This window comes from Euprymna scolopes, chromosome 10 (assembly GCF_053919585.1).
Source record: "Euprymna scolopes isolate OS-2025 chromosome 10, ASM5391958v1, whole genome shotgun sequence".
Lineage (NCBI taxonomy): Eukaryota > Metazoa > Mollusca > Cephalopoda > Sepiida > Sepiolidae > Euprymna > Euprymna scolopes.
The window spans coordinates 18,147,361-18,173,996 of record NC_136491.1 but is presented as its reverse complement, the minus strand read 5'-3'; the positions used below and the strand labels follow the sequence as shown (position 1 = coordinate 18,173,996).

Genomic DNA, 26,636 nt, shown 5'->3' with positions numbered 1-26,636 from the left:
GAAAATATTTTTCCATGGAGCATCTCTAATTAGTTCCCTGATGGCTTCCCAGTCAGCCTTATTATAATATCTCGTTGTTTTGAGCACTGGCTCTTCAGTTTTGGGTCTAGAGTTTAGGGCGATTTCAACCATTATCACTGCATGATCAGCGTTCCCGAGTGGGCTGTGGGCCTTCGTTATGCAGTCATCGGGAACTGTGGTCAAAAACAGATCTAGAAGTGATGCGTGTTGTTCTTCCTGGTCAGGGAAACGGGTTGGAAACGTAACAATTTGTGATAGGGAGTGAGATATAGCGAAGCTATGGGTTGTGCTGCCCGCTGCATCTGTGTGAGTAGAGAATCCAAGCTAGTTTTTGTGGTGGACATTAAAGTCACCAAACCCATGTATTTGTGCGCTAGTGTCGAGGGACAGTGCCGTGTCTATGCTGTCAGATACTTTGTTTATTATGGAGCAGTCCTGAGTCGAGAGAGAGAGCGGTAGAGAAAATAATAGTAGCTAATACTGTGTTGCTTGTGAAATAAAATTGGCGAAAAAAAAAAACTATAAAAAAGAGAAAAAGAACAATCACACGCGAATACATGGATGACATTTACAATCACATGCGAGGCATGAATGATGCTTGAGAAGACGATCACATGAGGAATGTCACAGCAGTAAAGAGAGACTGAGGAAATCTTATTGCTACAAAGAACAAGTTGGAGTTATTTCTTATTCTTTGTCTTGGTTTCTTTGTGTGACAGAAACTAAACACATGTGTGATTTCCAGACAACATTACAGTGTAGACCAGGGTTTCCCAAAATGGACTTCATGGAACCCTGGAGCTCTGTGAGTGAGGCTGAGCAGTTCCAGTTTCTTAATAAGAACCAAATACTTTATACGGAAAAATTAAATGGCTGCAGGCAATAATTATTGATCTTCTTTATTGGAAAAAGATATGATATATAACTTCAGGTGTAAAGAGTTTCAGGATGGTTGATGAAAAACAAAATAAATTATCCAAAAATGCAACAATTTTTTTGATTAATTAAAAACAAAAAAAATGGTTGTGAATATGAAAATATAGTAAAATCACAAACAGGAATAACTAATGAACACATACAGGTTGAAATTTGAAATTAATGTTTTTCATATTTATTTTAGAAATTATCTTGTTAGTACTTTGTGAAAAACCTTTGCCCTGCTCAGGGGCTCTATGGTGTCCTGAAGTTTGGGAAACTCTGGTGTAGACTACAATGTATTGTAGACTAAGTCACTGCATAGAGGCCTGTGAAGCTTTTTCCTGGTGCACCATGGTGGATCCCTGACTAGAGTAGGCAATCAATCGATTTGATTAAAAAATGGGCGATTTCACTGATTTCGATAACAAAGGTTTTGGAAGCGTGTAACATTCGTTGATCCTCATTCGATCCCTGGCAATGTCGGATCTCCTTGTTAAATCCTTAATAATAATAACAGCAGTCTTGTTTTTATGTTAATGACTGTTATTCCCTTTTTTTGGTGTGTGTGTGTGTGTATATATATATATATATATATATATATATCTTTTCAAGGGAAATAAGGTAAAAAAAAACCCGATAAAAGTACTCGATATGTTAATAGAGCGGTATATAATTTTTTAATTTTTTATTGAGCCCATAATAAATTTACATTACTGTTTCCATTGGATTTTCACCCCAGGAGATGAGGTAGAGTACCAATTTAAATAGCTTCTATTAGATACGTTTGAAAAAAGGAAAAAGAAAGAAAAGGAGACGTTAAAGTTTTAAAAAATACTTAGGGGGGGAGTAGTGGGAGTAGAGGTTTTTTGCGTCATGGTATCTGTTGTTGTGTAAGACGGAGTGGGAGTAAGTAATCAGTAGCCACCGTAGCAGTTGGTAAAATGGCAACATATTTTTTATGAGGACGCCGGATTTTGGAGTGATCCTTTGGAGGCTTTATTGATATCTGCATAAGATTAAATCATATAATTATATAATTCGAGAGGGATGCGGATGCTGGGTGGGGGGAAAGGGTAGGGAGGGGGGGTTAGAGGAGGAGGGGGGAATACATTTAATGCAGTGTTTACGTTTTTTAGTTGTTGTTGTTAAGGATAATATATGTTGATATGTTTTTTTTTTTCCCTCAACATATATCAACATATATTATCCTTAAGAACAACATCTAAAAAACGTAAACACAGCATTAAATGTATTCCCTCTCCTCCTCTCCCCCAGGTATATGTCGAACTCCCCCCCCCAGCATCCGCATCCCTCTCGAATTATATAATTATATGATTTAATCTTATGCAGATATCAATAAAGCCTCCAAAGGATCACTCCAAAATCCGGCTCCTCATAAAAAATACGTTGCCATGGTGACAATATTTACCAACTGCTACGGTGGCTACTGATTACTTACTCCCACTCCCTCTTACACAACAACAGATACCATGAAGCAAAAAACCTCTACTCCCCCCCCCCCCCCCCAAGTATTTTTTAAAACTTTAACGTCTCCTTTTCTTTCTTTTTCCTTTTTTCTTTTTTCAAACGTATCTAATAGAAGCTATTTAGCGTCTTTTCACAACTGAAATTCAACTATAAAACCTCCTCACACTACCACACGACCTCCCTCTCTATTTAATAACCCCCCCCCCCCAAATATCTTTCTATCCATTTCTGTAAGGTCAAACTTCAGTCCACCTATAAATTCCGATGAAATTGGTACTCTACCTCATCTCCTGGGGTGAAAATCCAATGGAAACAATAAGCTAGATTTATTATGGGCTCAATAAAAAATTATATATAAATAAAATATGCATACACTAGCAGAGGTGCCTGGTGTTGGCCCGTGTGTGGAGGTGGTGTAGTAAGGAACCCCGCGGGTGTGTGTGTGTAAAAAAAGTGGTAGTACCGCGAGAGAAATCAGAACATCAGTAGGTTGTTTGGGTGGAGAGAAGTGTTGAAAAAAAAAAAAAAAGTGGTAGCAGGCAGACTTGAACCTGTAAGGTGAAGGAGGAAAAGGTTTAAAAAAGAAAAAAAAGTGATGTCTTCATTGTGCGACCGGAAGTCTTAAGTGTTGAAATTAAGCGTAGTCAATCCAGCCGAGATGATGATTTTGCAAAAATGTCAGTGCAAAAACCGACCCCTCCTTGTAGAAACTGCCCAGTTTAGGGTGAAGGAATTAATGATTTTGGCTAATTTTCCGATTTGTTGTTAGGATCTGTCACGTCTGTCGAAAGTTTTTGGCATACATACATTCACACAAACCGGCGATTGAGATTTATATTATAGATATATTATATTTTTCACCCCAAAGAAGGCATGTTGCCACTTGAAATATAAGGGCTACTAACTGGGATCATGAGTAACGGGAATGTGGGGAGTTGACCATTGAGATGTCTGGTCACATTACATTTAAATTTCTGTAGGTTAGTACAGTCAGGGACGCAATAATTTGAAAGTCTAGCAGTCCTAGGAAAGAAACTATTAGAATACAAGACTTTCTGATATTTAGAAACCTCAACACTGAAGGGGTGGGGTTTTGCTATTTGTTGGATCAGTCTGGAGTATATACGTTGTGTGGAACATAAGTGCTATGAGTTCATTAGAGCATATGCCATTAAAGTTGTTGTAAAACAGGTACAGGGATGCAACATTATGGAGATGTGACAGGTTGAATCTTGGCCGATAGTGTGGGACTTATTAGATTTGAGACATTTTGGGTGGGGGTGGGGGTCCTGTTTAAGAATAAGAGACTAGTGGTAGATGAACCAGGCCAGATGTGGTAACGATACTCCATGCGTGGGTGAATTATGGCTTTGTAAAGATATATAATACTCTCTGGTGCGAGTAGTTTTCTAGCATGGTAAGAGGAGCCCACCTTCTCCAGCAATGTCCTCAATGTATTTGTTCCAATTCATGATACCTGTGAATGTTAAAATTAGGAGTTTGAATGATGAGCTCTGAAGTAGGGTGTTATTTGTCATAGCAATTGGTGGTTGAGAAGGTTTCTTGTAGTTGTTAAAGGAAAGAAGCTTAGTCTTGGTAGAATTAAATCTTACCATCAATTTACAACGTTCATTCCCTTACAGAGTAAAGGTTTATATTGGATATGTGTACATTCGTTTTTTTTTTTTCCTTCATGTCATCAGCAAATATCCCCATCTTGGACACAATTTTATTAGGGAGGTCGTTTATGAAGATCAAGAATAATAAAAATCCAAAGATTGACCCTTGAGGCATACCTGCAATTAATATTATGTTTGGATGGACAGCCATCGAGGACAACCTGGATTTTTCTCTCGTCTGATTACTCCCTATTTCAAATCGTAGGCTCCTTCAAAGAAAAAGTAATTTTATATTTATCTGATGTCATTGAAGTTTTTCCTTTTCATTGTATTTTTCAATATTTTTCAACTTAACATTTAATATAAATACTTTAATAATAATTATGTAACAGCTTAAAATATGCTAGATATATGTTAAAAAAAGAAAAACATTAATCTCTCTTTTCATAACATATTTCTATGTACAAAACAGACAAATATTGTAACATTTTGACATCACGTAACATGTATTAAAGGAGTGTTAAAAGCTTGTTAGATTTAAAGTTAAAAAAAAAAATTTCCTAGTTTTCTGAATTTTTTTTTATTATTACATTCTGACATATTCTCACATAGTTATATCTGTCTATAAACTATCACTGAATATTATTAAGTTTATGAGCAAAAAAACAAAAAAAAAACAAAAAAAAACGAAAAGACAACTCCGACATGAATAAAAGGGAAATAAAATCATGTATGATTTACATGGATCTATGTTGTCCTGTAAAAATTTTCAAAACATGTAGACATTTTGAGATTAAATAGTCATCATATTTTAATGACTAATGAAGATGGTCTGCAGGGGAGACAGGTTGTTGAGGATGTTCAAGCAGTTCGTTTTTAAATTTTTTTTTTTTTTATTAATGTGGAATCATTGTTGTTAGAGCGTTTTTGATGTTGCATTTCATGCATGGTATCATAATTTGCAATACAATGTGTGAAAGTTTAAAAGAAAATTTAGTGCCATTTTTAGTTAAATGTTAATCTTTTTTGTTTTTGTTGCCAAACTGTATGGTTCTTCTTTTGGTTTAATACTGATAGAATGTAGCCTCACAAAATAGGTTGGGCATTTGCTGGCCATGTTTTTGTGCAGATTGTTTTGTCATGCCGATATGTAGACGGTTGAGGGTCAGAAAGCAGTATGTCTACTTGTTGGCACTTTTTCCTCAGTTTTACAATTGATTAATGCTTTGTGCATAGTGTTACTAATGCACCATGTTTCTGCAACATTCTTGTTAAGCAGCTTAAAGATTGCATGTTGTGAATACATTATCTTCGTCGATTAATCTTTTATCAGTCGGATTAAATTTTTCTATTATAAGAAACAAGTGACTATCTTAGCTTTTTGTCATTTGTCACTAAAGTGAAAATATCTTTTTAACAAGAATCAATATTCTTCAGACGTGATCATTCATTCTTGTATATTTAGCAATAAAAATGTGATTTTAAAATTAGATGCGACTGACTGACTGACAGACAGCCTCTTTTTAAGATGTGTGACAAACAAAAAACATAGCCTTTTTCCAAAGATGCTTTGATGCATGTAAAAATTGAAGTTTTTAATAGTGTTATACAAGTAGGCATTAATATTGGAAGAATTTTATTTTTAATGAACAAATATTTTTGAATATTGAACTTTTCATGTTTGATTTTGGAAATTATTTTTAATTTGTATGAAAGCTTATCAGCTTCATGAAAAGTATATGATGGACTTTTCCCAATTTTAAAATAAGAAACTCAGTAATACTAGTTTCGTTTAATATAATTATACTTATTTGTTGGATCTTTTTTAAATTCAGATCACTTACTTTTAGATAACCTGTTTTCACTGCACAAATTTGTTTTCCTCAATATTTTCATGGTGGAAAACACTGAAAGTCTTATTAAAATCACAAAATAAGATCTCTACAACAGCCTTGTTGTTGAACAATGTATAAAATTCATGTCATTTTTTTTTTTTAAATTATTTATTTTATATTTATTAATTTTTCAGAGATTAGCATCTGCTCCAATTCCTTTTACTGTCCTGTCTATCACTGGCAACCCATGTAATGAGGATTTCCTTGCTGTATGTGGCATGAAGGTAAGAGTTAATATATTATTTTTATTGATTTAAGAATATTGATATCAGATTTCTCAAATATCTATTTTTTTTCTTTTACAACATTTTGCAGCATTGTCTCTGTCAATGTTATCTGCTACTGTGCCACATATGTGTGTAATGGCTATCATTCATACCACGTGACATGAACTGTGGATGGGCAGACATCTTTGAATTACCAAATTGCCATTAAATAGATCCAAATTTTCCTTCTCTATGTCTGGGTAAGGGGAGAGTTGCCGTACAAGACTTCCATTCTGAGTTTTAGTGAAGAAAAAAAATCTTTGACTTCTCGCTTGTGATGTCACAGCCACCCCCACTCACATGTTCCTTGGTTTTCTGAATGGATAGTAGATAGTATATATAAAAAAAAAGTGTATATTACATGATAAAAAGTCTTTTTACATTTCATCCTCAACAAGGCACAGGGCCACTTAATTGTGAGGGGCTACTATTTGGGACCAGATTTGCAAGGATACTATTTGTGAGATGTCTGTTCACATTACTTGAATTTTTGCATGTCAGTCCAGTCAAAGAAGCAGGAACCCTGGATGGAATTCCAAAGTGCAGCAGTCTGAGGGAAAGAACTATTCGTGTAGAAGGCTTTACTGCATCCAGAGATCTCTATACAGTGTAGGTTTTGTTGAGGGTATTGTCATCGAGAGGGGTACTAGTGCTCGGGGCTTGTCAGAATACTTGTCATCGAACTATTTGTAAAACAGGCACAAGGATGCCACGTTTTGGCGATGGGACAGAGGTTGGAGTTTAGTTGATAGTTAAGGACCTATTAGGTTGGCGAATTTTTGACGAACCCTGTCTAGGAGCAAGAGACGTGACAGATATATCAGCCCAGATGTGACAACAATACTCCATGCATGGGTGAACTGTGGCTTTGTATACATGGTACTCTCAGATGTGAGTAACCTTTTTAGCACGGTAGAGAGAGCCTATCTTCCTCGCAGCAGCCTTGGCAATTGCCTCAATGTATTTGCTCCAATTCATGTTGTTTGTGACTGTTAACCCTAGGAGCTTGAGAGAAGTACTTCCAGGCAGTGTATCATTAGCCATGACAATCAGTAGTTGAGAAGGTTTCTGTTAATTATTAAAGTGGTGCTCTCTCTATTTTCCTGATGACAATTTTTTTTAAATTCTTTTTCATGAGTTCATTAATTTTTGTATAGCAAAGAATGCTATTTATTTTTACACTCCATTTTATCTTTAATTCAATTATTTTCAAAGATTTTTTCTCTCCTAAAATAAATGGGATACTGGGTATTTGGAAATGTCGAAATTAAAATTGTATTTGCTTTAATCTTTCATATTAAAATGATATTTGAAATTGTGTACTGTCACTGGTATATTCCGTAATACATAGATCAATGATTGACTCCAATTGAAGCTCTAATGGATTGTAGTATAATCTGTTTCATGTGGCTCAGCGTGCTGACAATTGACAAAGAAGACAGAAAGAAGACTATCAATCATGAAGATGAACATCTTACAATGGACTTCTGGTCTGACTTCACCTTGAATATTGCTTTGACCATATGGACCTTGCTGTACAGAATATATACAAAAGAAAATGATAATCTTACATAAAAAAATCTCTTACATGCAAAAATTATACATTCAAAAGCAAATATATTGCATATAAAATGTTTGAATTTTTAATTATAAAATCATATGTGCATATGATTATCAGTGCATATTTTTGTTTTCTTTTCTTGTCTTTAGGATTGCCATGTTCTTACATTTACCAGCAATGGATCAGTGGCTGATCACCTGGTTCTGCATCCGTCCCTTGCCTCGGGAAACTTTATCATCAAGGTATATTGCTTTGCATTTACAGCAGAAAAAAAAAGAAATCTGAATATATTAATATTTGTATGATTTTTAAAAATTTCTATTGAGACATCCAAAAAAAAAACATTTTTTTAATAATTGTATAATTATTTTAGTCAGATAGCAAAAATAAATTGAAAAAAAAGTGTTATTTACATTCTTTCAGAGTAATAAAAGAAACTGAATCATTTGTTTGATAGTGTAACATTAACAGTTCGTACAAACTTAAAGTCCTTGAATTTTGACTTTTGCTTTGAAAAGGCCTTATTTCTATTATTACCTTGAAAAATCTTTGAAAATATGGAAAATTTCTTGAAAAGGTCTTGAAAATTGTATTCTTTATTTCCAATAAAATTTTGTGTTGTAATATTAAAAATAAAATTGAAATAAATACTATTAAATTATTTTTTAAGTATTAATAAAAAATACAGTTAAAATGTTTTTAAATACTGAAAATAAAATCGAAATACATTGTTCTGAAACTGCATCGTATTGTGGATACAAGAGTTACATCCATTTATCACAAAACTACCTCAGGTAGTTTTGTGATAAAGATTGAAATCTTCATCTATTTTTGTTCTCATTTATAATTTAATTTTTTGGAGGGGTAGGGGCATAAAAGTGGTGAGGAGTAGTGATGGCCGCCATAAATAAAATTAACCCCTTCTCTTACAAAGAAAATACTTTCCTTGCGCAGACCCCAAATTTTGTTTTGAAAATTTGAATTTTGTCTGGAGAAAGCCTTGAAAAACTTTGAAAAATCCTTGAAAATGGACACTGAAAATCTATACGAACCCTGGCTAAGAAAGTTTCTGAGATAATATGCAACTCGATCTGGGTGCGAGGAGAGATTGGAAAGCAGTTGATCATACAGGATCATACATCATCTTGAGTGATATGCATGGGAATGTATTAACAATGGAGAAAAAACTGTGATCACATAAGCATGTTAGATGTTTTTAACTGATCTTTTAACGTATCCGTTAAGAGTCATTAGGAAGTAGATGACAATAGACATAATATCTAGTCATCTTCTTGCTTTGATATTTAATGTGCTTTGATGTGATGGAGTTGATGCTGTACATGTCTAAACCACATGAGATGCTGAGCATGTAAAGCATCTATAATCCCATCAATACCAGTTTTCTGGGAAAGCATACTTGAAGGAATTTTTTTTCCTTCACTTTACAGCCGCACATCCACCTGATCATGGTATGGTCATGACGCCAAAGTCATTGCAAATCTGAAATGTTTACAGCCTACGTCGTAGTACCATGCAACGAGACACTAAGTAGCACACTCTAATTTTTTTGAGCTAATTCTCCAAAACTTATATCCTAAAGTGTAATAAAAAGCTACATACATTTTGCAAATGAGCGAACACTTGGCGCTGTTTCAGTTTGCAAAGCAACGATTCAGGATGGTTGGAGGACAGTGAATGTAACAATGGAGACAAACTAGAGAGTTCAATGAATCTGACCATGAGGGGGGATAGGGTGTACCCACTGCAAAATCTACCTTGGAGATTTCCACTTCATTGACAGCTATAAAAAGCTAATTTTTTTTAATGTTTATATATATAAATCAATATCTGTGTATTTTTGTGCACGTCCTCTAGAAAAAAATGGTTAGAGAATCTAGATAAAATCTAAAAATACATTCTTATCTAAAAGTTACTCCGGAAGACAATGCAAGTGTTCCTGAATATCTAAATACACCCTCTAAAAACTTCAAATAGAACATATCTATTCAGTTTGCTGAACGTGATAAAAATATTATTTTGAACTTAAGTGTGACATAAACCAAGAGTTTGACATAGTTAATGTTCTTCTCTTTCTTTTTCTCTAGGCAGTTTGGTTACCTGGTTCCCAAACTGATTTGGCTATCGTGACAGCTGATTTTGTAAAGGTAAGCATTTATTTTCAATCAAAAATAACCTCTTAAACTTCATTGCATAGTATCCTAAAAAGGAAATGAAATTTTTAGATTGCATGATGTAAGATATTAGCTGATCATATTTGGTCGACATCCATTTTACAGGTTGGCATGTGTCGGATGCCTTTTAGAAATTAACTTTCAAACTAACTTATCTCTGGTCTTTATTTTTTTTCTTTCAATTCTGTTTTTCTTTTCTCCCATGTTTTCTTTGGATTTCCAACTGATTCTGCTACCTCAGTGTTTCTACACCCAAAATGACTTGTCCATTCTTTCAACATAACCAAACTATTGAAATCTCCTGTTTAGCACCCATCTTCTGATACTGTCCAGATTTAATCTTTCTCTAAGGTCATCAGATCTAAGCTTGTCTTAAAGACCAGCATTACACATCCATAGTATGATTCTCATATTATTCTTCATGCAACGCATGTCTTCAACCTGCACTCGCCAATCTTCATTTCTATACATCATCACACTTTGTCGACATGTGAACCTTGAATGTATTAGTGTGAATGAAAATGGATCCCTTTTTTTCCTTCATTTAGATCTACGATTTGTCATCCGATGCTATCAGCCCCCAGTATTACTTTCTGCTGCCAAGTGGTAAGATTCGAGATGCCACGTTTGTTTTCAGTGAAGATGGCTGTACAATGGTTCTCATGTCTTCCTCTGGTCATATTTACACGCAAATCATGGAGGATGCTAGCAATGCTCGCCACGGCCCATTCTATATCACAAACATTTTGGAAGTGAAGCACAATGATATAAAGGTATGAATTAAAAAAAAAAATAATAAAGATAGTTTTTAATGTCATTTACAATATTTTAATATAAATGTAAAAAGTTTTGTAAGTTTTTAGATGAGGATTTATAATTTGTATTATTTGGACTATTGTGAAAATAACATCCAACATGTAGTCAGAATAATCCAAATCATATAAACATGTTTGGAATTTGAGATAATTTGTATTTAAATTATTTGAACTACTATTCTTATTTTAGTTATGGATTTGTAGTGCAATGGATAAAGGTATTGATTGACAATCTTTTCTAAATGACAATCAATAAATAACTATGAATAACATAAAAATTTACACTTTTATCCATCATGGCTGGCAGAATAAGAATAATCTGTTCCTGTAGATTTAAAAGTTCAGCTTGAAATTCTGTGTAAGTTGTAGAATTTAACAAAGATCCTCAAGTTTGAAAAGATGCACATGAAGAAGATAAGAGGTTCCCATTGGTTAAAATGTTTTGAAAATGATAACTAAGATAATAGTTGTTCAAGTACATTGTGTGGTTCCTATTAAAACAAATATTCATGTTGAATAACTCTTCCTCTTGTTTCCATACTTAGTATAGCCAGTAAATAACTGGCAAAATAATAAAATGATTGGCTGATAAATGATCTAAAATGCATCAGCATTAAGTGACCCACAAATGATTGATGCCCCCATCACCTCCTGCTAAAAAAAAGGTAAATGATTGGCTGATAAATGAATACTGTCACAGATTATGTAAAATGCAACAACATTAAACAGCTCACAAATGATTGATGCCCCCATCCCCTCCTGCAAAAAAAAAAAAAAAAAAAAAAATTAAATTTGATTATTGTTAATTTGTACTTTAATCTAGGATACCAATGGTCAGATTGCCGGTGGTGGAGTGTCCGTCTACTATTCACATGCCCTGCAGCTCCTCTTTTTCAGCTATGCTCATGGTAAGTTTTTCTGTATTTATTTTTTTTCCTTCATATATCCATTGGTATCAAATTAAATTCAATGGAAAATTTCTACATATTTAAAACTTTTGAAGAGTTATCAAAGGATCTTATAGGTATACTAGATCATCCATGACCTGTTGGGTCAGTATTTATTGTCTATATGCTAAATATTTATGAAACTCTCCTGTGATATAATAAAACCTATTCTCTCCCTCTTCTCTCTTTCCATCCTCTATTATATCTGCTTTCCACCATCTATTGCCTCTCTCTCTCTCTCTCTCTCTCTCTCTTTCTCTCTGTCTGCTTTAGCTTTTAATTAATTACATCATTTGCTTCTTGTGACATCATCCAGTATGCTAAAGCAGGGTTTCCCAAAGTGGGCTTCACAGAGCTCCAGGAGCCCTTTTTTAAAGAGGACCAAATGCTTTATTTGAAAAAATTGAACGACTGCAGACATTTAATTATTGATCTTTTTTACTGGAAAAAGATATGATACATAACTACAGGTGTAAAAAAAGATATGATACATAACTACAGGTGTAAAAAAGATATGATACATAACTACAGGTGTAAAAAAGATATGATACATAACTACAGGTGTAAAAAAGATATGATACATAACTACAGGTGTAAAAAAGATATGATACATAACTACAGGTGTAAAAAAGATATGATACATAACTACAGGTGTAAAAAAAGATATGATACATAACTACAGGTGTAAAAAAAGATATGATACATAACTACAGGTGTAAAAAAGATATGATACATAACTACAGGTGTAAAAAAGATATGATACATAACTACAGGTGTAAAAAAGATATGATACATAACTACAGGTGTAAAAAAAGATATGATACATAACTACAGGTGTAAAAAAGATATGATACATAACTACAGGTGTAAAAAAAGATATGATACATAACTACAGGTGTAAAAAAGATATGATACATAACTACAGGTGTAAAAAAGATATGATACATAACTACAGGTGTAAAAAAGATATGATACATAACTACAGGTGTAAAAAAGATATGATACATAACTACAGGTGTAAAAAAGATATGATACATAACTACAGGTGTAAAAAAGATATGATACATAACTACAGGTGTAAAAAAAGATATGATACATAACTACAGGTGTAAAAAAAGATATGATACATAACTACAGGTGTAAAAAAGATATGATACATAACTACAGGTGTAAAAAAGATATGATACATAACTACAGGTGTAAAAAAGATATGATACATAACTACAGGTGTAAAAAAGATATGATACATAACTACAGGTGTAAAAAAGATATGATACATAACTACAGGTGTAAAAAAAGATATGATACATAACTACAGGTGTAAAAAAAGATATGATACATAACTACAGGTGTAAAAAAGATATGATACATAACTACAGGTGTAAAAAAGATATGATACATAACTACAGGTGTAAAAAAGATATGATACATAACTACAGGTGTAAAAAAGATATGATACATAACTACAGGTGTAAAGAGTTTCAGGACTTGTTTCTCCAACATTCCAAAGAAGCAAATTTGTCGATGCTTCTATGGTTGAAGCCAAGGAACCCAAAAATCATTGGTTCATGTTAACATTTGAAATGAATGTTTTTCATATTTATTTTAGAAATTATCTTGTTAGTTCTCCGTGAAAAGCCTTTGCTCTGCTCTGGGGCTCCATGGTGTCCTAAAGTTTGAGAAACCCTGTACAAAAGGATTCGCAGATTTTTAGTAATATTTAGTAATTTTTTTTGCTATATTTAAAATTATTTTAACTTCGATTTAAATAGATTAATCAGAAAAGTTAATGCTTTCATTAGTTTTGACGTTTATTTTTTTATGTAAATGTTTTTCAATGTAATTGCCTCATTTATTTGCAAGTTGTCATTTCAATAGACTTTTGTATTTTAATAAAAAATGTATAAATGATATTTTCTTCAATTTTAGGCAAGAGTTTCATTGCGTCTGTGGCTAAAGATTTGTCGCAAGTGATAAATGTGTTCCCTGTTGTGTTAAAGACGTGAGTATCCAAGCAATACCAAAGCTTTTTCTTTGTGAAAACGTTTTTTTTTTATCAATTGTTTTGATTCAGTTTTTATTAAAAATGTTTACATTGTTTTCTTTGGTAATAATCAGCTAATGTAGTTCCTAACTACTGGTGTGTTGCCTACCAAAAGCGGTGACAAGGCAAATCAGTTGCTTCATGTTTTTTTTTTTCTCATGCCTACGTCTCTCCTGTGCATGTACTCTTTTTTTATTACATTCTTTCTATATTTAATAATCGTTAAAAAATTTTTGGGTCTTATTTTTGGTCTTATTTTAATTAAGAATTATTGTAATTTTTTTTTTTTTTTTTTTTTAAAGAATTATTAAAAACATGTTTAAATATTTTAAATAAGAATTATTGAAATTATTTTTTTTTTTTTTTAAACTTCAATAGTCATCTGCAATGGTGGGAGATAATCAAAACCAATTATTTTGGGAATATTATGTATTGGATACGTTATGTTTAAAATTTTGTTATTTTGATTACAATAATTTTATTTTTATACTTTCGCTAGCTGGACACCCGGCATTGATTAGTGGTACAATATGCCTAAACATCATATTTTAATTTATGCAGATTGCTAATGTATTATAGAATCAATCCTCGATTGATTATTATATATTACGAGGAATAATTTGCCCGGTGGACTAATTTGCAAAAAAAAAAAAAAAAAAAAAAAAAAAAAACTAATAAAATAATTATAATAATGATATAGTTCATCAAATTCCACCTGTGTTTATTTACAATATCATGTTGAATGCCATAGAAACTCACTTCTGCTTAATGTTTAGTTTTAAAATATGCAAAGAAATGATTTGCAGTGATTTTAAATGCTACCTCTTCTTTTATCGTGAATTGAATTCATTAATAAGAAAAAATTAAAATAAAATGGTGAGGTACACCCTGGCTTGGACACAGGATCATTCGATCTATAGTCGAATGCTGTACCACTGAGCTGTTTCCAGATGTCAACAAATCTGGGTTTTTTTTTTCTAATATTCAAGGGAGTCAGAAAACATTCTGCTTGAACAGTTCTTTCAATCATATTAAATAATTCTTAAATTCCTAGTATCACCTGTACTTAGGATTGGACCATCAATCTTCAGAATTGATTAACTTAGCATTTCATCCATTGCATTGCAGAATGTTGCGAGAATAATATCCAAGATGATACCAGTAGTTCAAATAATGCAAATATACTTTTTCTAATCTCGAAAATTCACTAGCGTAATTTCTATTTGCATAGAATTTTACCCGTCATAGTAAAAAAAACAAAAACAAAATTACTTTGAATTATTTTGGGATCCTAACTCTATTATTAAAGGGTCCAATAGCAGTGAAAATCATATTAACATCTTGATTTGAATTCATTTGTTTTCTTTTTTACTTGGGAGTCACCACTTATGAATGCCCAAAGGCCACTTGAGGATAAGGATTAATGAATGTAAGGTAGTAGTGTATTAATCATTAATGGTGTAAACTGGGTAGAATTTGATTATTTATGAGGAATGGCTCAATAAGAACTTGTTTACATCTGATTTGAATGCTATCATGTTGTATTCAACTGGGAAGCAGGTCAATGGAACAGTTTTCTAAAAGTGGGCAGTTCTGGGAAAGAAGGTTTGTTCATGGAATCTGCGTTAGGATTTAGGCACAGATAGATAGTGGGGGAAATCATATATAGTGGTTGTAGCTAGTCGAGTAATTTTTGTGAAAGTTTGGCAAAGGGGAACCATAGATTGCAGTTCAGTTGAACACTTGCCATGAAAATAGCAATAGAGTAGAGACAGACTCATGACGTGCCTTCTGTGTGAAAGAGGTTGCAGGGAAGAGAAAAGGACATCACTTACTAGGTTTCGAAGTTGGTTTTAACTTTATCAAGGCAGGATAGGATGCATCAAGCAGCTCTTACCCAGATGTGGCAACAGAACTCCATTTTTGGGCGAATCTGGCTCTTATACAAATAGGAGATTGTATCAGTATTGAGGTACTTAATGGAGTGGTATTGATTTTCTGAAATTATTTTTTTACTCTCGTCCTTGTTCAGTGTGGACAAGATTTCTCTGGCAGAATATTTCTGAAAATTAAAGTTTCACACAATTGTGGAACTCTTATTTATTACTAAATGGATAAATCTAGAATGTCTTAAATTGCTATGAATTGCATTGTCTTTCTCATAATATAATATCCATTTGAATAAAACAAAATGTCCTGACTCAATATTTGAATTAATATTTTATAGCTATTTTTTTGTTGTAAATGTATTATAATGAAAAATCTGTTTTTCAGCAACAGTAGCTCAAATGGAAGTAGTAAAGGAAGCAGCAGCAGCAACAACAATCAACCTTTGGTTCAATGGTCTGAAGTGCCTGGACATCCTGGCCTTGTTTATTGTATGACTCAAAGTGCTAACAACCCTGTCATTCTAATGATTAAGCCAAATTGTATTCTCCTTCAGGAGATCAAAGTACAACCTGCCAAGGCTAAGGTAATCCTCTTTTCCATTTTCAATCATTTTGCTATGCACGTTTTTACATCAATATCAACTGATACACCAAAAACCTGCTTAAGATGGCATCCTTAAAAATAGCCCAATCTCTCAGCTACGATATTCAGACATTTGTGATACACTGACTTACTGGGAAAATCTATCTTGACTTTGAATGAGACAAATAACAATTAAAAAAAAAAAAAATTGTATTAGAAAACAACATACTGAGCATATGACCTACTTGGCCTTTTGATTTCAAACAAAGTGTAGTATCTGTTCTGATACTACACTTCATCTTGTCTGTCCTTGGTTAGTGAAGGATAACTTTAGACTGAGGCAATTTTTATTTTTCTCCTATTCCAGAGTGCCTCTTTTTGGAGAGCTGAATTTTCTCCACATTAAAGACTAACCTTGTGCCTAACATGCCAGTATATCGGGACACACAAAATAATGTGGCGGAGAAACTGGGTTATTTTTAAGTATGCCTTATTGAAAGGAATTTTTAACGAGTTTTGTTTGTTTTAATAAAAACAAGTACGCATATTCTTAAGATGTTTCCATTCAATGTTTAGCATTGAATGCAAACCTAAGCATGACAAACCAACATAATCTATTATATTCACACTTTAGCATAATAGACAAAAGTGTGACAGATTAACCAAGAGACTGGCCACTAATCCTCCTCTCCTCATTTCTGTTTTGTTTATTTCTGCCTACATTTTTAGTTTTGCTAATTTATTTGGGAGAGGAAGATTAAATAAATTGAACAAAACTATTTCTTTTAGAACGGTTTATTGCTTAACACAACACATAAGTTTGGGTGTTGCATAATTGTGGATAAGCAGAATTCATGTACAGTTGGAATTTTTGCAGTTACTAATAATTCTGTTGGAAATGTTGATGATAAACATTTCCAGTCTGGGTATAAAAGTAGCTTGTGTTCAATGAATTGTGTTTTGGTATTAGATAATGTGAAAATACTATAAAATGCATAAAAACAACTTCGTTTATGTCTGAAAAAAAAAGTCCTGAAACTATTATCTTTTGTGTATTGTGTTAATTTTGTTTTATGACTTTTTTTTTTTTTTTTAAGTACTTTCTTTGCTGTTGGTTGATTAAGTAACAAGTTTTCATAATGCATAACATGTAAGTGTGCAGCTGACCAATGAAACCAAAACGTACAAGAAAAATAATTTTTTTTTCATCACAGATCTTAAGAAATAATGACCATTTCTCCTTCCCAAAGTGTCTAGTCGGATGACATGACCTAAAACCAGATTTTATTTCTATTTTCATGACTTTTAAAAAGTTTGGTCACTCGACAAGTGAAAATCAGATGATATTTTAGTTCGGTGATAATAACCTATAATCTTGTACATTTATCCAGCTCTTCTAATTGCTATCCCAGTCTAGTACTAAATCAGTAGTGACAATGGAATCTTAATGTACAATCCTATTTCATTTGTCCTTTTTTTCTCCTTTTTTCTTCGTTCATGAATTCTCAACATTCACTGGTTCGTTTTCCGTTTTTTTGTTAATACCCCCTCCTCCTAACACATCTTAGTCACATATTTAAATGTATATTTTATATTCTATTCCTATATTGCTATTGAATTTAATAGTTTTAGTGTTATTTAGACCAGCCAAGTATTCAGAAGTGTTGGAGAAAAATTATTGATGGTGTTAGCTGCCAATCTCTAAAAAAAATGTCTGATTTTTCTTAAATGATTGAAGATTACATTAAAATATGTATTTATGAAACTACATAGAAGTATCTTTTCTTTTAATTTTTCTAACCTTAAAATATATTTAAATTATACTGCTCATTTATTTAATTATTTAAAATATATTTTTTTTTAATTTGTAATATTTATGCCATAAAATATTTTAACCTGGTGATGCTCGTCACATTTGGAATTTATCTAATAAAATATTTAAAAATTCGACCTGAAAGCCAATGTAATATACATGCAAGTTTTTATTCATTATTTTTTTTTAATTATAAATTGAAATGAGATTTGATTGATGCTTAAAGAGATTTTTTTTTTTTTTTTAATCTCATTTTTACCCCAAACAAGACACATTGCCACTTTGATGTAAGGGGCTACTATCTGGGACATAACTACAGGGACACTATGTAGGGAGTTTAGCAGCAAGATGACTGTTTACATTACACTTGCACTTTTGCATGTCAGTACAGTCGAGGAAACAGAAATCCGGAAGGGAATCCCAAAATCTAGCAGTTTTGGGAAAGAAACTATTACAGTAGAAGGCTTTCTGACATCTGGAAATATCTACTGTGTAGGGGTTGGATTTTGCTGCTTGTCGGGTTTGTCGAGGGTATTTACGTCGAGAGGGTACAAGGGCTTGTAGTTTGTCAAAGCATCTGCTATTAAAATACTTGTAAAATAGGCAGAGGGATGCAACATTTTGAAGCCTAGCTAACAGTTCGGGACCAATTAGGTTGGCAACTCTCTTTTGAAACCTGTCCAGGAGTGAGAGACTAGTAGCAGATGCACCAGCCCAAATGTGATTGCAATACTTGAGACATGGGTGAATGGTAGCCCTGTAGAGGTATAGGATACTTTAGGGGTAAGTAATTTTCTAGCATGGTAGAGAGATCCCACCTTCCTCGCAGCAGCGGTGACAATGCCCTCAATGTATCTTTTCCAACTAGAGTTCCCTGTTAACATTAAACCAGAGTTTGAACAAAGTACTTTCAGCTATAGCTATTGGTGGTTGAGAAGGTTTCTTGTAATTATTAAAGAAACAAGCTTAGCCATGGCAGCATTGAATGTGACCATCCGTTTTTGTCTCCATTCCACTACAGACTAGAGGTTTGCTTCTAGGGTTTCCGCGATTGCTTTAGATATGTATTCTTTCGTTTTCTCCTTGTGCCTGTTACAGAGCGTGGTGTTATCAGCAAATATACCCATCTCAGAGACAATTTTATCAGGGAGATCATTTATGAATATCAGGAATGATAAAGCGCCAAATATCAATACCTGAGATACACCCGCATTTATATATTGTTTTGATGTACGATCATTGAGGACAACCTGGTTTTATTATGTTAAGTATTCGTCCTGTGATACCATAAGATCTGAGTTTCTTGAAGACCATCGTTTCATACCCTGTCAAAGGCCTTAGATATATCTAGTGCTACTGCCCTAGCCTCCCCTGCCTTATCCAGTGCATGGTATATACGTTCAGAGATTAGTTAGGATATCTGCAGTAGAATGGACTTGTCTAAATCCATATTCTTGGTTGGACTGAAGTTGAGCAACTGTAAAGTGTTGGACTGGAGCTTGATTAATTATGGACTCCAATATTTTGGTGAAGAGAGGGAGGAGGCTAATGAGGCGATAATTTAATGGCTCAGTTCTTTTGCCAGAATTCTTGTAAACTGGTGCCACAGAAGCAGTTTTCCAGCATTCAGGAAAACAAGATTCATTAAGACATTTGTTGAAAAGTTTGGCGAGAACTACAGCAACCTCAGCAGAGCATTTTTTTAATAGTACAGCCAGGATAAGATTATGTCCACATACTTTTGAGGTGTCTAGGTTTTTTATATCATGCACTTGAGAAGGGATGATTTTCAGATCATGTAGTGTGGTGTCTATCCTCAAAGGAAAATCTGGGTGAGAGTGGTTTGCTGGATCCAGTGTGGAGTTTGAGGCAAATCGACTGGCAAACATGTTAGCCTCCGCAGTTTCCGTGCAAAAAAACCTCATGATTGTTGGATAGTGGGGAATTGTTGATTGCTCATTATTTACTACACTGCTGTAGATTTTCCAGAAATCACGAGTTCCTAATTTCTGCACTTCAATGTGTTTTCTGATGGTCTCAGTGTATCCTCTCTTAGCTGTTGCTATTTCTTTCTTACAATTACTTCTAGCTTCTATAAACTTTTGTCTGTTTGTACTAAATTTATGTTGGATAAATCTGCAGTATGTATGCTGCCTTTGAGCAATGGCAGCTGCATAAGTAGAAGTAAACCATTGGGGAGAGTGGGGTTTGCCATACAACTTTCGTGTGGGAACATGTGCTTCAGTTGCTGCTTTGAACCATTCAGTGGTCGCATTTCTTCACTGTTCTGTAGGAAGGGAAAAAATATTTCCGCATGGGGCATCTCTGATGAGATTGTTGATGGCTTCCCAGTCAGCCTTCTTATAGTACCTTGTCGTTTTGAGCAATGGCTCTTCAGTTTTGGGTTGAGAGTTTGTGATTTCTACTATTATCACAGCATGATCAGCATTTCCGAGTGGGCTATGAGCATTCATTACACAATCGTTGGGAATTGTAGTCAGAAATTGATCTACAAGTGAGGTTTGTTGATTTTGCTGATCTGGGAAACTGGTTGGAAACTTAATTGTCTGTGATAGGGAATGAGATATAGAGGAGCTGTAGGTTATGTTACCAGTTGCATGTGTGTAAGTCAAAAAAACAAGCCAATAACTGTGGTGGGCATTAAAGTCACCAAATACATGTGCTTGTGCATTAGTATCAAGAGAGAGTGCTGTATCTATGCTGTCAGAGACTTAGTTGATTAGGGTACAGTCCTGGGTCGAGGGAAAGCGGTAGAGAAAATATAAGTAGGTAATGCTATGTTGTAGGTTATATCATACATATAATTTAAATCATAAAAATTGTTTCCAACAATATCTGTTTTGTTCAAATGCAAATTTTTCTCATCAAACCATTCAATATTGCATTCTAAAACTAATGTTCATGAAATTTGTTTGATTTGTTTTGCTGATTTTATTTTTTGAATTTATTTTTAGATTCAAGATGTGGTGGCCATAAGACATCCTGCGTCTAACTCAGATTTGGTATGATTTTAGAAGATTTTATTTTAATCACTTATTTTTTTTTTTTTAAATATCATCTTAGTCAAAATTTTTGGAATGCTAAGAATCTGAATTGGATCTTATACTTTCTGACCTGCAACCTTAAAACCCCTGTAGCTGTGAATCGATAAAAACTTATAATAGTCTATTTAGACTCCTAATTGTTTTCAGTAATTTTGTTGATTAGAATAGTTCTGTAATAAATGGTTAATATTCTGTTTGATGAGTTTCAAAATATTTGCTGTTTTTTTTTTTTTTTTTTTTTTTTGTGTATTACTACAATAGTATTGCAGTGAAACTATTTTTTCTTTGATTAATATTCACAGCCAGCATAATACTTTTGATGAACTTGAATTATAACCCAAAATTATTTTTTGTATTGACTGCAGCTTAAAGGCTTCAAAATAGTTCACCAATTTAGCATAACTATAGCATTATTTTAACATTTATTCATCACATACATTGTGATGTTAACATTTTCGTAATATTTTTTTTTATCCTAAAATGTAGTCTCGGAAAAGGCAGGTATTTAAAAATGATAATAATAAAAACTAATATATATATAATGCTGACTTTGATAAAACTGAATGCACAATTTTTAGCTTTATTTTTTAATGCAACTTGCAGGAACAAAATTGTAAGTCTGACTATAGTTTGAATTATTTGTTCCTAAGAAACTTTTCACTGCTAGTTTAAAATGAATGTCAGATATAAATTAAAAAAAAAAAAAAAAAAAAACTTAAAAAATATTTAATATGCAGTATTTTTAGCTTATGATGTCTTTATATAGTAACATGTCTATTTAATGTTTTGTCTGTAGATGTTTGTTGAAGGAGTAGACTTTTTTAAAAATGTAATGAAGCATATTTTTTTGGGGTGGTGGTGGACTCTTTATGATAAAATTTGTTATAAATTATTTATCATTAAATGTTTTTTTTCTTTTTAGCAACGGACAACGATGATCCTTTTGTGTGAAGATGGCAGTTTACGTATCTATATGGCAAATATAGAGAACACAAAATATTGGTTATCTCCATATTTACAACCACAAAGTCCAATTGCAGCACTCAGACCGATTAAGAAAAAAGTATCAAAATCTGGTAAGTTGGGTTGTTTTTATTTTTTAAATTTCCCATATTGTTTTTTTTTTTCTTTTTTTTTTTTTTTTTTTACATTGGGGTCACCACTTATCAAGGCCCGGAGGCCACTCAGAGATAAGGGTTATTGCATGTACAGTAATCAATTAGATAGTATTGTAGTAATCATTAGTATTGGAGATTTGATAGTGTCTTACTTAAGGGGGCGGTTTGTCAGGAATTTGTTTATGTTGGACTTGAAGACATCCAAGTTGTAGTCAAGTGGGAAACAGGCGAACGGAAGAGAGTTCCAGTCGTGCACTTCTGAGAAAGAAGCTCTGCTCATGGAATCTACGTTTGGATTTAGGCAGAGATAAAGAGTGGGGAAAATTATTGACAGTAGTTTCAGCCAGACGGGTGTTTCTCGTGAAAGATTGGCGAGGGGGGACGAGAGATTGGAACTCAGACGACCACTTGCCATGGGAATAATGATAAAACAAAGACAGGCTCGCAACGTCTCTTCTGTGGGAGAGAGGCTGCAAGGAAGAGAAAAGGGCAACCCACACTAAACCACGGAGTCTATTTTGTACTCTGTCAAGGCAAGATAGGCTGTTTTTAGCAGCTCCTGCCCAGATGTGGCAGCAGTACTCCATCCTTGGACGTACTTGGCTTTTATACAGATAGAGAATTGCATCAATAGTGAGATATCTTCTGGAGCGGTAGAAGGATCCCACCATTTTCCCAGCATCCTTGGCAAGAGACCTGATGTACTTGTTCCATTTCAGATCAGGAGTAAAGGTCAAACCCAGAAACTTGTCAAAACATAGAGCCTCCCCAAGACGAGAGCCATCCATTTCAATTGATGCCAGATGGAGATCAGAGCGTTGATGATGTAAAGATAGAAGCTTGGTTTTGGATGCATTAAAAGTGACCAGCCACCTCTTCCCCAGAAGAGAGAGAATTAGAGAACTTTGTCATTTACAGCCTTTGATGTATTGCCATAGATGATCGTGTCATCCGCATAGATGTCAACGAATGATTTAAGTATGTGTTTTGGGAGATCTTTGATGTATATATCAGGAGAGTTGGGCCCAGGATGGACCCCTGAGGGACTCCAGCATTAATACTGTGGGCCTCTGATTTCTGCCCATCAACCACTACTCTTATGAACCTATCGGAGAGAAATGATTTAATGATTGAGAAAACATTTCCAGTAATACCATAGCTGGAAATCTTGTGAAGTAGGCTCTTATGCCATACCTTATCGAAGGCCTTCGATATAAGAGCAATTGCCCTGGAAAGGAAGCCTTTGTCAAGAGATTCACTAATCCTATGAGATATAACTGTTAGCACATCTGCTGTAGATCTTGCAGAGCGGAAACCATATTGCGTGTCACTAAGAAGGTTGTTTCTGTTGAGGTGGTTGACTACTTCTTTATTTAATATGGATTCCAACAACTTACTCCTGACACACAGGAGACTTATTGGTCTGTACTGAAAGGGAGATGACTTTTCACCTGAATTTTTAAATACAGGGCATACTGATGAGGTTTTCCAGGGTGTTGGAAAGCACTTCTCCTTAAGGCAACGCTTAAACAGTTTGGTAAGTATGGGGCCAAGTTCTGGTTGGAGCTTTTTCAGCACTATAACTGGAATGCCGTCAGAGGCAGTTGCTTTACTGGAATCAAGGTTCTTGATTAGCTTGGCGACCTCACGCACAGATATTTGTATGTTGCATAGCGTGTTGTGTGTTATAGGAGGAAATACGGGGAGTTGATGGCCTTTGTCGCATAGGGTAGAGTTGGCTGCAAAGTTCTTGGCAAATAGTCTGGCCTTGTCTGATGCTGACAAGATGACCTCAGGTGCATTGATGATAGTTAGGATAGAACGCATGCTTCTGTTCAAGATCCTGTTTGCTATTTGCCAGAACTGGTAGGAACCAAGCCGCTGCTCAGCTACTTTGGATTTAACGGACTGAGCATATAGCTCTCTTGCATGTTTTATTACTCTTTTACAGTGGTTGCTGGCAGTCCTGAAAGCAGCTTTCGTCTCAGTACATCTATTACGTTGGCAGCTATGGAAAAAGTGATTTCTGTGCGCGATGGCAGCAGCACATTCAGGGGAGAACCATGGCTGGCTGTTAGGTTTTTGTTGAAATTTTTTGGATGGTATGAATTTGTCTATGCCTACAATTAACCATTCGCTCAGGTCTGATACTATAGAGAACACATCCTTTTTAAACATGGAATTCAGAGGTAGGTCAGATATGAATGTACGGAAGCTATCCCAGTCATAGAGTATCGATATACAGTACGGTGGGGAGGTACGTCTGAAGACTTATTACATTTCATTTTTATCTTAACTGCTACAACAGAGTGGTCAGAAGATCCCAGAGGAGATAGAACGGAACATGAACATAGCTCAGGGGAAGTTGTGAGGAAAAGGTCTAGAAGGCTTGCATGCTGACCGGTAGTATCGGGTACACAGGTGGGTTCGTGAACAATCTGGGTGAGGTCATAGGCAATGGCGAAATCATGACAAAACCTCTCCTCGTCATCGGTTTTATTCGAGTGGGTCAGCCATTCCACATTATGGACATTGAAGTCACCGCAAATGTGAATGTTAGCCAAAGGATGAGCAGACAGGATGTGGTCAATTTTCTCAGATATACTCTTAAAGATAGTAATCCCACTGTTGTGGAGGCGATAGAGGGCAAATATAAATGCAGTGGTGTAAGCTAGTGCAACCCGGAAGCACATATAAGGTAAATTAGGGTCTTCTCTGGAGATATCACTACCACATGGAAAGCCATCTTTGATGTAGACACATATTCCATGCCCATGGCGATCTTGGGGGTCAGATTTAGATGTTAAGTTGGAGTATCCTTTAATTATGAATTCGTCTAGGGAAGTGATTGGCCCTATGCCAGTTTCACTTAGGAAGAATATGTCTGGTTTCGTCTCCTGTAATTGTGTTTCAACCTCTGGAAGGTTGGAACGTAGACCCCTGATGTTGGAGAAGGAGACCTGGTAGTAGGGGTCTACGTTGGAGGATGGGGTTCTTGGTTTATTTGTGTTTTTTTTTTGAGATTTGCCATGATGAAGTTTTGGGATTTGTGGAGCAGCTCGGTAGACTTGGAGCAGGACAAAGAGGGAAAGTAAGAGAGAAAAAGACAAATGTTTTTTTTTTTTTTTTTTTTTTTTTTTTTTTTTTTTGTAGCGCATAAGGTAAAGCCGTAACAATTACCCACTAGTATGGCATTGAGAGGCTCTACCAGAAACTACTGCATGGTCCAGAATCCATTCACCAAATGGCAATACAGCAGCCCCGGTACGTTGCACCTGCTGATAGGACGGCCACCTTAGTGGTTAATCCAAGGTTCAGGTCCCTAACTATCAGGCGGGTAACGTCAGCCCAGATGAAACGTTTACCTCCAGCACCCTTACTAGTGACATGACCACAAGGATAGACATAGAAACAGAAATTTTCCGACATCTCAGGCTACTGTTTACAAAGTACTACTGACTTGGAAAGCAGCTTTTTCTTCACCCTTTGTCAGAAAAATCACTCATTGGAAATGAGGACTGAAGGACAAAAAAGAAGTGAGAGTTACTGGAGCTGCTGATAACACATCCACATGCATTATCTACTCTCCATTGAAAAAAAAAAAAAAAAATGGGAGAGAAGGACTTATTAATATCTACTTAATATAAGTCCTTTGCTCCATTCCAAGTTTAGGATATTACTTGAAGATAGTTTCCCCTCCCATATTAATGCATGGATACTTTTGCCTTTATCTCCCCTTTTTTTTTTTTTAAACCATGTTCGACCGTTCCAGCTTCACTCCATAATAAATATGCTATAATTGAACTTTTATCAAATTGGAAAGTCTGGTTATTTTTAACTCGTTTAAAAATCTGGTTAAGGAGTAATACCTTTAGGGTTACGTATTAACTTTAGACTAGCTAGAAGTAATGCATACTTTAGAAGAAAAAAATGTTTGCATCTTTAAACTGTACACACACACACACACACACGCATATCAGTCAGTAGCCAAAATGCACTGAGCGATGGGGGTAAAGCTGTCAAAACTCGTGTTGCCGGAGGTGAATAGGTTGAGTAATTGGCCCCAAGAGGTATTAGGATTGAAACACCTAAGAAACCGGTCATATACACACAAGAAGGAAAGCAAAAGCCACCAGTCAGAAAGCAATATTAGATGAGTCTGCTGTTGAATTTGCCACCTCCTGCTTTACCTCTCTATGTACAGTTTGGGAGTGCACATAAATGAATTTTGTGTTATGAGTTGTTTTCTGGCTGATGAGAAAGTACCAGCATTCAGTACGGCTACATCACATGACTAATTTATTATTGTAAGCATTGAAATGAATAAAAAAATTAAAAAAATAATTTTTGCTATTAGTTAAAAATATTTAGATTCTTTTTTTATTGTTGAAAAAAGTTTAGA

The 26,636-nt window shown here is 34.4% G+C and overlaps 1 protein-coding gene across 7 annotated transcripts in view; it reads left to right on the top strand.

Annotated features, from left to right (window-relative positions):
* The window catches only part of LOC145285823 (E3 ubiquitin-protein ligase UBR4-like), a 350,597-nt gene that overhangs the window by 157,706 nt on the left and 166,255 nt on the right, over positions 1-26,636 (top strand). For all 7 annotated transcript variants that reach the window (XM_080134243.1, XM_080134245.1, XM_080134244.1 and 4 more), the window contains 9 exons: positions 6,076-6,165; positions 7,918-8,010; positions 9,874-9,933; positions 10,509-10,733; positions 11,599-11,683; positions 13,652-13,724; positions 16,041-16,239; positions 21,027-21,074; positions 22,039-22,192. In XM_080134243.1, the coding sequence (XP_079990369.1) occupies positions 6,076-6,165; positions 7,918-8,010; positions 9,874-9,933; positions 10,509-10,733; positions 11,599-11,683; positions 13,652-13,724; positions 16,041-16,239; positions 21,027-21,074; positions 22,039-22,192 (1,027 nt within the window). The remainder of the gene's footprint in view (positions 1-6,075; positions 6,166-7,917; positions 8,011-9,873; positions 9,934-10,508; positions 10,734-11,598; positions 11,684-13,651; positions 13,725-16,040; positions 16,240-21,026; positions 21,075-22,038; positions 22,193-26,636) is intronic.